The following is a 13,035-nucleotide window of genomic DNA, read 5'->3' as shown; positions in this document are numbered from 1 at the left end:
TTAATCCCTAACCTCTTTTATTAGGCTACTGCTCTAAATATCCCGCCCATCTTTAAATGAGTATAACTCTGTAACTACAAGGTCTATTTCAATGATTAAGCTACAATAAGGAAGAGGGCACTTGTGAAATTTATTCAGAAGTGTAAATATGTGTATATATGTTACTGAAACAGAGAGAATCAAGTTGGTAAATTAAAAATATCCTTTTTACCTTTTTTTCAGCTTTATCATATATATCCTCTAGAAATAATGCAGTTTAAGTCCTAAAATCTCCAGTAGGCCAAAGCACCACATTTTGACATTACCTCTTCCAACTTTCATGCCACTAGAGAGTTATCAGGCCAAAATAAGAGAGATTTTAGTAAAAAATATCCAGGCGAAATCCCCTGTACCATTTTGGCACAATTTGGCCCAATCTCTGCCATTTGAAAAATCTTAGTTATCAAACTGTATTTACTCATATGCCATTATAGGTGGTCAATGCATCATGGAATTCTTTTTCCCCTCAGATCACCCATCCATATAGTTCCCTTTCAGAGGAAGACTTACAAAGGAACTAAAGTTTGACACCAAGAGGAGCAGATTTATTTTCAATGGCACAAAACACAACACAAAATAAAGTGCAGAAAACTAAAAGAAACTGTTGAAACAAATGGAAACTGCACAAACATGACTAGAATTTTCAGTAGAGGCTGGGCTTTCAGAGGAGACCATGTTTGTGTGTGTAGTACCAGGAACCATCCCACAGGGGGCAGAAGTGTCTGGCTACGTACCACTACGGCTACTTAGTTGGATGTGGTGTAGGTAAAAATGCTTTATTTAGGCTTGTAGCTGAGTTTCTTCTTTTTAATTTGATGACTGTTTTTGTGCTAAACTAGAGTGCACAGAGCAAGTTTGTTTGGATCAAGGCGAGCAGGACCAGATTTGGTCCTGCTAGGGCTTAAGAGGGGTTAAGTCTTGGTAATATGTCTAACTGTTCAGGTATCAGGTATAGGTGGTTGTCCAGGGGCCTCACATTTAGAATGAAGCTACCAGACCGTCTACTTCTCCTCTCTCCTTTATTTATTTATTTATATTTTTAAAGATTCCTCTGAACTTCCACTCCGTTATTCTAGAGGAGGATGGTGGATAGAGTCAGAGTCAGAGATTGGAGAATGTTATGCAGGAAGGAGCCACAGGTCAGATTCAAAGCCGTGCTGTGTACTTTGAGGACGATGGCGCAGAGGTGGGCAATTCATCAAAAAATAATCTAAACTGACATTTAGAGCCTCTGACTGACAGAAACCTGCTGTGTTAATTATTTCAAGTTTTTCCCCTTTCCTTGTAAAAATGTGACTTTTTACAAACATTTTTATTTCAGCTGATGTGGGTTTTGATTTTAAGTGTTTTATTAAATAACCATAAATTGTTAATCTGTGCCTGTTCCTTTCAGTTGTTTGTTTTAAAATTATACAAATATTTACAGAGCAAACAGACTCAGAGGCGGAATAATCGTTCATTGATCATAATCGAGGTAAAAAGTTCAATTAATCGTGATTTAGATTTTTTCCATAGTCGCCCAGCCCTACAATGCCTTCATACATAAACTCATCACTGAACTATCAGTGCCTGGATTTACCTGTTTCTGAGGATTTCACAGTCCAGTTTTCGTCCCACTTACACAAAAATGAAGTTTTTACAACGGCATGTAAACATGATGGCTGTGTCTCTCCAGTCCAGAGCCCTGGGCAGCAGCAGCAGAGTGGGCGTGTCCTCAGACGACCTCCTCAGTCTCGACCTGTCCTCCCTGCTGTCCGTCCTGTCCCACAGCGAGAGCACCCTCCAGTGGAGACAGCAGGAGCTGCAGGTCAGACACCGGCCACATGAGGGGTTCAGGCTGCAGCTCACAGAGGGGTTAATGAATCTATATCTGTGTTAGGGGGCGGAGCTCTCTGTGCGGCGGCTCGGCGAGGAGAACTCTGCTCTGGTTCTACGACTGGCACAGATGGAAGACAACCTCCTCCAGCTGAAATCACACACAGAATACACACAGCTGGAACTCACACACGCCCTGGACTCGCTGAGCAGGTACGAGCACACCTGTGACCACCTTTAAGGAGGAGTAAGCGTGGATGAAAGGGCATGGGTGGAGCTGTGAGGAATGTTTCATTCCTCCTCCGTCTGCTCTTTGTTCAGTGGGTTAGAGGAAACCAACAGAGGGTAACTGATATGTAGAAACATGATGGACTTCTCCTTTAGCTCAGACCTGTGCTGTCTGTTCGGGCATGTGTTTCTGTTTGTCTCAGGGAGCGCGAGGCGTCCTCGTTGCTTCACCTGCAGGTGGAGGAGGTGCAGAGGAGAGAGGAGGATGTGAAGAGACAGAACGAGAGGCTGAGGAAGGAGAGAGAGCGACAGGAGGAGAGAATCACGGAGCTGGAGACACAGACACTGAAACGGTACTTTACTGTCACTGGTACTGCTTAGGGTGTAGAGGTCAAAGGTCAGGGTCACAGGGCTTCATGTTCATTCTCTGCTTCTAAGATTTCTGTCAATGACTGTACCACAGACACCAGGCCGGCCCTCGGTCCTGACCCTCCACTGTCTGAGAGTCTTTAACCCTGTGGTGGTGGTTCTGGTTCCTGCTGGTTTGATTCATAACTGTTTGATAAATAAATAAATCTATCTGAAAAAGCTGAGATAAAATTATGAGCCGAGCATTGACCTGGGGTCAGCGAGGACTCTATGGTATCATTTTTCTGTCAGAAGAATCGCTGATGTGGGAGCTTTAACCTGCTCACAGACATCATCAAACTTTAGAGAAAATTGTCTCCCAGTGGGAATTGTGGTGGAATTCCATCAAACTACTTTTTAGTTCATTTTTTCAGTGAAAATTCACCAATAAGGCCTTAAAATGTTTTGATGCTAATGTCAGTCATCACCAGACTTCGCACATTGATCCTGAATACATTCATACATACTTATCATTACTCTGTCACAGCGCCCCCTTCTGGCGATTCAACATTTCTGCCTCTGATAATTGAATATTTCCTGTAAGTATTCAGTCCCGGCACACTGTTCAGCCAAGGCCTCTGATTTTTGGTCTGCATATGTGTCTTTATAAGACCTACAATTAAGCCTCTTGGAGCCATGCTCAAATCCCAACAGGAAGTCCAGCAGCGTCATCTGCATTTCAAAATAAGACATTTTTCATGCTGCCAAATGACTTTAACCTACTATAACTTTAGTAAACAATATTCTGTGATCTTCTGGTCTTTCTTGTTAGACAACAATATCACACTGATCAAGCTCACATGCAAGCATACCATCACAGCGCCCCCTACTGGCAACAGGAAGTGACACAGTTAGGCCATTTCTTCATTTGAATGACTAAATTGAACCGATCATGCTCAAATTTTGATAGAAAGTCCTTGATATTTTTCTTATGAAGGGATCCTTAGTGCCAAAGGCAAGCATTTCAATATCTCGTCAGATTCACCGGAAGTTGGCGTCATTCTCATATGAAACGGCTGATTTGCTTCAAATTTAACGTGTTTAACCCTTAGAGGTCCAATGCCTGTTTTGCCATTTTGCTAATTTTCTTTTGACAAAACAAACCACTCAGAAAATGTAAACCATGCTCATGTTTGGTAAAATCTTTTTCAGCATTACCTAATTTTTATAAAATGAGAACTATATTTTTTTAAGTTTAATTTACTGTATTAGATAAAGAGCCTCCAAAAACACAAAAAATCCCGGTGCCAGTCCTGTACAGCATGGTCCCCTATGTGTGTGGGGTAGTAATTTTTATATCAAATTAAAATGATCATATTTCCTGTTTTTTTCTGGCCTGTTGACATCAAACAAAAACTGGAAAAAAGCTTAAAGATCACGCTTTCCACTCGAAGTGATTGAAAACTGTGTTTTTGTTTTCATGCTGTCATGTGAAATCCCGCCGGGATGATGGTGGCCCCCGAAGAGTTAATCAGGGTATGGCCCTCTACAGATTCAAACGTGTATTCAAATGTGTGTAACATATTTTCACTAGTGCGCCGCCTACTGTAAGAAGGCAGAAGCATCTCTAGCGTCTAATTCTTCTTCTATGGTTAACAGTCCTAGGAGGATCAGTGGATGCGACTCCCCAACATGTGCTCTGCCCTCGTTTCATGTTGAATCATGGGATGTTACACGTGTTTGTGTTTCAGGGTTGAGACGGAGCTGATGGAAAACGTTCAGATATCTGAGAGAGAAACTCTTCACCGAACAGAGATCCACAAACTGAGGGTAAAAGCAGACACCACTTTATTTTTTATAGTGAATTTCTGTCTGATAGTGAGTTTTCTGTGAGGACTGAGTGTTTCTCATTTATCAACATGTGACACAGAGCCTCTTCCTTTTCTTCCTGTTCACTAACCACCTCTTTCTCCTGAACTTCAGGGCCGTTTTGATAAATCTTTCCTTCCTTTGTGCTTTTTCTCCTGTAGGGGGCGTTAGAGAGGGAGCGGTTAGACAGACAGAGGATAGAAGAAGAAGCAGCTGATGCCAAAGACGCCCTGCAGCAGGTCTGCTTCTTTAATTCACACGATGAAGTAAAATCCCCCTCAGCCTCGATTTAAACCCTTTACAGGCTTAGAGAGAACCACTGTCACATGTTAAACAGAGTTCCTGTCCTTGAAAAGTTCAAACAGATCTTTCATTGGACTTCTTAAATTTAAGGCCGTAAAAAGGCTTAAAAAGTCAGATTTTAAATTGTGAGAGGTCTTAGATTTTAGAAGGCGCTGTGACTGAGACGTGTTTTTATCCACTCTTCATTTTCTAAATTTATTTATTTATTTATTTATTTTGCATGTATGCTTGTAAGTTATAAGTGTATTACTGTCCGTTATATTGATAGAAAAAAGGCTTTAAATGTGCCAGAAGCATCACATTTGGGTTTCTATGAACCAAAAATGCATCAGATCAGTTGACATTTTATTAGAGCCTTCAGCTCTGCCTGCTGCAGACTTACCTCTCACCTTACTGTGAGGTTTACTAAAGTGGTACTAATTCTTCTCAGGTCATAATAAAGGCTTTAAAGAGTTTTAAGTTTGATTCTTAAAGTTAGACAGATCTCTGTTTATAACCACAGAGCAGATGTTAAATACCCACATTTATTAATGTGTTTCTCTGTTGGAATAAACTAGACTACAGTCATATAAGGCATGTTCTTTATGTGCTTAAATGGTCTTTGATTAAAACTCAGATATTTCCTGATAATTTCTACTTTCATGTGGTTAAGTCTCCTTTCTGTTGTGCAAGAATAAAAGGATTAAATTCTATATAATTTTCAAAGTTTAAGGAAATACTTGAGAGTGTTCAGTCCTGTGTCCACGGCTGCTTTCTTGGTGCTGGAAGTTTCTAGTTTATAGATTCAGACCTCGTCGCTGCAGTGTTTGAAAGTTGATTTTCTCCATTAGTTTGTTTTAAATCAGTCAGTCGCTAGTGGACCCGTCACCTCCTTATGATGGATCAGGACCCGTCACCTCATCATGATAGATCAGGACCCGTCACCTACTCATGTTCGATCAGGACCCGTCACCTCCTCATGATGGATCAGGACCCGTCAACTCCTCATGATGGATCAGGACCCGTCACCTCCTCATGATGGATCAGGACCCGTCACCTCCTCATGATGGATCAGGACCCGTCACCTCCTTATGATGGATCAGGACCCGTCACCTCCTTATGATGGATCAGGACCCGTCACCTCCTTATGATGGATCAGGACCCGTCACCTCCTCATGATGGATCAGGACCCGTCAACTCCTTATGATGGATCAGGACCCGTCACCTCCTTATGATGGATCAGGACTTGTCACCTCCTCATGATGGATCAGGACCCGTCACCTCCTTATGATGGATCAGGACTTGTCACCTCCTCATGATGGATCAGGACTTGTCACCTCCTCATGATGGATCAGGACTTGTCACCTCCTTATGATGGATCAGGACTTGTCACCTCCTCATGATGGATCAGGACCCGTCAACTCCTCATGATGGATCAGGACCCGTCACCTCCTCATGATGGATCAGGACCCGTCACCTCCTCATGATGGATCAGGACTTGTCACCTCCTTATGATGGATCAGGACTTGTCACCTCCTCATGATGGATCAGGACCCGTCAACTCCTCATGATGGATCAGGACCCGTCACCTCCTCATGATGGATCAGGACCCGTCACCTCCTCATGATGGATCAGGACCCGTCACCTCCTCATGATGGATCAGGACCCGTCACCTCCTCATGATGGATCAGGACCCGTCACCTCCTTATGATGGATCAGGACCCGTCACCTCCTTATGATGGATCAGGACCCGTCACCTCCTCATGATGGATCAGGACCCGTCACCTCCTTATGATGGATCAGGACCCGTCACCTCCTTATGATGGATCAGGACTTGTCACCTCCTCATGATGGATCAGGACCCGTCACCTCCTTATGATGGATCAGGACTTGTCACCTCCTCATGATGGATCAGGACTTGTCACCTCCTCATGATGGATCAGGACTTGTCACCTCCTTATGATGGATCAGGACTTGTCACCTCCTCATGATGGATCAGGACCCGTCAACTCCTCATGATGGATCAGGACCCGTCACCTCCTCATGATGGATCAGGACCCGTCACCTCCTCATGATGGATCAGGACTTGTCACCTCCTTATGATGGATCAGGACTTGTCACCTCCTCATGATGGATCAGGACCCGTCACCTCCTCATGATGGATCAGGACCCGTCACCTCCTCATGATGGATCAGGACCCGTCACCTCCTCATGATGGATCAGGACTTGTCACCTCCTCATGATGGATCAGGACCCGTCACCTCCTCATGATGGATCAGGACCCGTCACCTCCTCATGATGGATCAGGACCCGTCACCTCCTCATGATGGATCAGGACCCGTCACCTCCTCATGATGGATCAGGACCCGTCACCTCCTCATGATGGATCAGGACCCGTCACCTCCTTATGATGGATCAGGACCCGTCACCTCCTTATGATGGATCAGGACCCGTCACCTCCTTATGATGGATCAGGACCCGTCACCTCCTCATGATGGATCAGGACCCGTCACCTCCTCATGATGGATCAGGACTTGTCACCTCCTTATGATGGATCAGGACTTGTCACCTCCTCATGATGGATCAGGACCCGTCACCTCCTCATGATGGATCAGGACCCGTCACCTCCTCATGATGGATCAGGACTTGTCACCTCCTCATGATGGATCAGGACCCGTCACCTCCTCATGATGGATCAGGACCCGTCACCTCCTTATGATGGATCAGGACCCGTCACCTCCTCATGATGGATCAGGACCCGTCACCTCCTCATGATGGATCAGGACCCGTCACCTCCTTATGATGGATCAGGACTTGTCACCTCCTCATGATGGATCAGGACCCGTCACCTCCTTATGATGGATCAGGACCCGTCAACTCCTCATGATGGATCAGGACCCGTCACCTCCTTATGATGGATCAGGACTTGTCACCTCCTCATGATGGATCAGGACCCGTCACCTCCTTATGATGGATCAGGACCCGTCAACTCCTCATGATGGATCAGGACCCGTCACCTCCTTATGATGGATCAGGACTTGTCACCTCCTCATGATGGATCAGGACTTGTCACCTCCTCATGATGGATCAGGACCCGTCACCTCCTCATGATGGATCAGGACCCGTCACCTCCTTATGATGGATCAGGACCCGTCACCTCCTCATGATGGATCAGGACCCGTCACCTCCTCATGATGGATCAGGACCCGTCACCTCCTCATGATGGATCAGGACTTGTCACCTCCTCATGATGGATCAGGACCCGTCACCTCCTTATGATGGATCAGGACCCGTCAACTCCTCATGATGGATCAGGACCCGTCACCTCCTTTTGATGGATCAGGACTTGTCACCTCCTTATGATGGATCAGGACCAGTCAACTCCTCATGATGGATCAGGACCCGTCACCTCCTCATGATGGATCAGGACCCGTCACCTCCTTATGATGGATCAGGACCCGTCACCTCCTTATGATGGATCAGGACCCGTCAACTCCTCATGATGGATCAGGACCCGTCACCTCCTCATGATGGATGAGGACCCGTCACCTCGTCATGATGGATCAGGACCCGTCACCTCCTCATGATGGATCAGGACCCGACACCTCCTCATGATGGATCAGGACCCGTCACCTCCTCATGATGGATCAGGACCCGTCACCTCCTCATGATGGATCAGGACCCGTCACCTCCTCATGATGGATCAGGACCCGTGACCTCCTCATGATGGATCAGGACCCGTCACCTCCTTATGATGGATCAGGACCCGTCACCTCCTTATGATGGATCAGGACCCGTCACCTCCTTATGATGGATCAGGACCCGTCACCTCCTCATGATGGATCAGGACCCGTCACCTCCTCATGATGGATCAGGACCCGTCACCTCCTCATGATGGATCAGGACCCGTCACCTCCTCATGATGGATCAGGACCCGTCACCTCCTCATGATGGATCAGGACCCGTCACCTCCTTATGATGGATCAGGACTTGTCACCTCCTCATGATGGATCAGGACCCGTCACCTCCTTATGATGGATCAGGACTTGTCACCTCCTTATGATGGATCAGGACCCGTCAACTCCTAATGATGGATTAGGACCCCTCACCTCCTCATGATGGATCAGGACCCGTCACCTCCTCATGATGGATCAGGACCCGTCACCTCCTCATGATGGATCAGGACCCGTCACCTCCTCATGATGGATCAGGACCCGTCACCTCGTCATGATGGATCAGGACCCGTCACCTCCTCACGATGGATCAGGACCCGTCACCTCCTTACGATGGATCAGGACCCGTCACCTCCTCATGATGGATCAGGACCCGTCACCTCCTCATGATGGATCAGATCCCGTCACCTGCTTATGATGGATTTGGACTTGTCACCTCCTTATGATGGATCAGGACCCGTCAACTCCTCATGATGGATCAGGACCCGTCACCTCCTTATGATGGATCAGGACCCGTCACCTCCTTATGATGGATCAGGACCCGTCAACTCCTAATGATGGATCAGGACCCGTCACCTCCTCATGATGGATCAGGACCCGTCACCTCCTCATGATGGATCAGGACCCGTCACCTCCTCATGATGGATCAGGACCCGTCACCTCCTCATGATGGATCAGGACCCGTCACCTCCTCATGATGGATCAGGACCCCTCACCTCCTCATGATGGATCAGGACCCGTCACCTCCTCATGATGGATCAGGACTTGTCACCTCCTCATGATGGATCAGGACCCGTCACCTCCTCATGATGGATCAGGACCCCTCACCTCCTCATGATGGATCAGGACCCGTCACCTCCTCATGATGGATCAGGACCCGTCACCTCCTCATGATGGATCAGGACTTGTCACCTCCTCATGATGGATCAGGACCCATCACCTCCTTATGATGGATCAGGACTTGTCACCTCCTAATTATTGGATCAGGACCCCTCACCTCCTCATGATGGATCAGGACCCCTCACCTCCTCATGATGGATCAGGACCCGTCACCTCCTCATGATGGATCAGGACCCTTCAACTCCTCATGATGGATCAGGACCCGTCACCTCCTTATGATGGATCAGGACTTGTCACCTCCTTATGATGGATCAGGACCCGTCAACTCCTCATGATGGATCAGGACCCGTCACCTCCTCATGATGGATTAGGACCCGTCACCTCCTTATGATGGATCAGGACCCCTCACCTCCTCATGATGGATCAGGACCCGTCACCTCCTCATGATGGATCAGGACCCGTCACCTCCTCATGATGGATCAGGACCCTTCAACTCCTCATGATGGATCAGGACCCGTCACCTCCTTATGATGGATCAGGACTTGTCACCTCCTTATGATGGATCAGGACCCGTCAACTCCTCATGATGGATCAGGACCCGTCACCTCCTCATGATGGATTAGGACCCGTCACCTCCTTATGATGGATCAGGACCCCTCACCTCCTCATGATGGATCAGGACCCGTCACCTCCTCATGATGGATCAGGACCCGTCACCTCCTCATGATGGATCAGGACCCGTCACCTCCTTATGATGGATCAGGACTTGTCACCTCCTTATGATGGATCAGGACCCGTCACCTCCTCATGATGGATCAGGACCCGTCACCTCCTCATGATGGATCAGGACCCGTCACCTCCTCATGATGGATCAGGACCCGTCACCTCCTCATGATGGATCAGGACCCCTCACCTCCTCATGATGGATCAGGACCCGTCACCTCCTCATGATGGATCAGGACCTGTCACCTCCTTATGATGGATCAGGACCCGTCACCTCCTCATGATGGATCAGGACCCGTCACCTCCTCATGATGGATCAGGACCCGTCACCTCCTCATGATGGATCAGGACCCGTCACCTCCTCATGATGGATCAGGACTTGTCACCTCCTCATGATGGATCAGGACCCGTCACCTCCTTATGATGGATCAGGGCTTGTCACCTCCTCATGATGGATCAGGACCCGTCACCTCCTCATGATGGATCAGGACCCGTCACCTCCTCATGATGGATCAGGACCCGTCACCTCCTCATGATGGATCAGGACTTGTCACCTCCTTATGATGGATCAGGACCCGTCACCTCCTCATGATGGATCAGGACCCGTCACCTCCTCATGATGGATCAGGACCCGTCACCTCCTCATGATGGATCAGGACTTGTCACCTCCTCATGATGGATCAGGACCCGTCACCTCCTCATGATGGATCAGGACCTGTCACCTCCTCATGATGGATCAGGACTTGTCACCTCCTTATGATGGATCAGGACCCGTCAACTCCTCATGATGGATCAGGACCCGTCACCTCCTCATGATGGATCAGGACCCGTCACCTCCTCATGATGGATCAGGACCCGTCACCTCCTTATGAAGGATCAGGACCCGTCAACTCCTCATGATGGATCAGGACCCGTCACCTCCTCATGATGGATTAGGACCCGTCACCTCCTTATGATGGATCAGGACCCGTCACCTCCTCATGATGGATCAGGACCCGTCACCTCCTCATGATGGATCAGGACCCGTCACCTCCTCATGATGGATCAGGACTCGTCACCTCCTCATGATGGATCAGGACCCGTCACCTCCTCATGATGGATCAGGACCCGTCACCTCCTCATGATGGATCAGGACCCCTCACCTCCTCATGATGGATCAGGACCCCTCACCTCCTCATGATGGATCAGGACCCGTCACCTCCTCATGATGGATCAGGACCCGTCACCTCCTCATGATGGATCAGGACCCGTCACCTCCTTATGATGGATCAGGACTTGTCACCTCCTTATGATGGATCAGGACCCGTCAACTCCTAATGATGGATCAGGACCCCTCACCTCCTCATGATGGATCAGGACCCGTCACCTCCTCATGATGGATCAGGACCCGTCACCTCCTCATGATGGATCAGGACCCGTCACCTCCTCATGATGGATCAGGACCCGTCACCTCCTCATGATGGATCAGGACCCGTCACCTCCTCACGATGGATCAGGACCCGTCACCTCCTTACGATGGATCAGGACCCGTCACCTCCTCATGATGGATCAGGACCCGTCACCTCCTCATGATGGATCAGGTCCCGTCACCTGCTTATGATGGATTAGGACTTGTCACCTCCTTATGATGGATCAGGACCCGTCACCTCCTCATGATGGATCAGGACCCGTCACCTCCTTATGATGGATCAGGACCCGTCACCTCCTTATGATGGATCAGGACCCGTCAACTCCTAATGATGGATTAGGACCCGTCACCTCCTCATGATGGATCAGGACCCGTCACCTCCTCATGATGGATCAGGACCCGTCACCTCCTCATGATGGATCAGGACCCGTCACCTCCTCATGATGGATCAGGACCCGTCACCTCCTCATGATGGATCAGGACCCCTCACCTCCTCATGATGGATCAGGACCCGTCACCTCCTCATGATGGATCAGGACTTGTCACCTCCTCATGATGGATCAGGACCCGTCACCTCCTCATGATGGATCAGGACCCGTCACCTCCTCATGATGGATCAGGACCCGTCACCTCCTCATGATGGATCAGGACCCGTCACCTCCTCATGATGGATCAGGACTTGTCACCTCCTCATGATGGATCAGGACCCGTCACCTCCTTATGATGGATCAGGACTTGTCACCTCCTCATGATGGATCAGGACCCGTCACCTCCTCATGATGGATCAGGACCCGTCACCTCCTCATGATGGATCAGGACCCGTCACCTCCTCATGATGGATCAGGACTTGTCACCTCCTTATGATGGATCAGGACCCGTCACCTCCTCATGATGGATCAGGACCCGTCACCTCCTAATTATTGGATCAGGACCCCTCACCTCCTCATGATGGATCAGGACCCCTCACCTCCTCATGATGGATCAGGACCCGTCACCTCCTCATGATGGATCAGGACCCTTCAACTCCTCATGATGGATCAGGACCCGTCACCTCCTCATGATGGATCAGGACCCGTCAACTCCTCATGATGGATCAGGACCCGTCACCTCCTTATGATGGATCAGGACCCGTCAACTCCTCATGAAGGATCAGGACCCGTCAACTCCTCATGATGGATTAGGACCCGTCACCTCCTTATGATGGATCAGGACCCGTCACCTCCTCATGATGGATCAGGACCCGTCACCTCCTCATGATGGATCAGGACCCGTCACCTCCTCATGATGGATCAGGACTCGTCACCTCCTCATGATGGATCAGGACCCGTCACCTCCTCATGATGGATCAGGACCCGTCACCTCCTTATGATGGATCAGGACCCCTCACCTCCTCATGATGGATCAGGACCCGTCACCTCCTCATGATGGATCAGGACCCGTCACCTCCTCATGATGGATCAGGACCCGTCACCTCCTTATGATGGATCAGGACTTGTCACCTCCTTATGATGGATCAGGACCCGTCACCTC

General features: G+C 48.7%; 1 protein-coding gene across 1 annotated transcript in view; it reads left to right on the top strand.

The window, feature by feature from the left end:
- Positions 1-13,035, top strand: part of si:dkey-230p4.1 (trichohyalin) — a 76,028-nt gene that overhangs the window by 17,802 nt on the left and 45,191 nt on the right. Inside the window, exons 10-14 of the mRNA XM_041807087.1 lie at positions 1,715-1,846; positions 1,919-2,067; positions 2,286-2,435; positions 4,182-4,260; positions 4,461-4,538. Coding sequence (XP_041663021.1) covers positions 1,715-1,846; positions 1,919-2,067; positions 2,286-2,435; positions 4,182-4,260; positions 4,461-4,538 — 588 coding nt within the window. The remainder of the gene's footprint in view (positions 1-1,714; positions 1,847-1,918; positions 2,068-2,285; positions 2,436-4,181; positions 4,261-4,460; positions 4,539-13,035) is intronic.

The sequence above is a fragment of the Cheilinus undulatus genome, linkage group 15 (genome assembly GCF_018320785.1).
Source record: "Cheilinus undulatus linkage group 15, ASM1832078v1, whole genome shotgun sequence".
Taxonomy (NCBI): Eukaryota; Metazoa; Chordata; class Actinopteri; order Labriformes; family Labridae; genus Cheilinus; species Cheilinus undulatus.
This window is presented reverse-complemented; position numbering and strand designations above follow the sequence as displayed.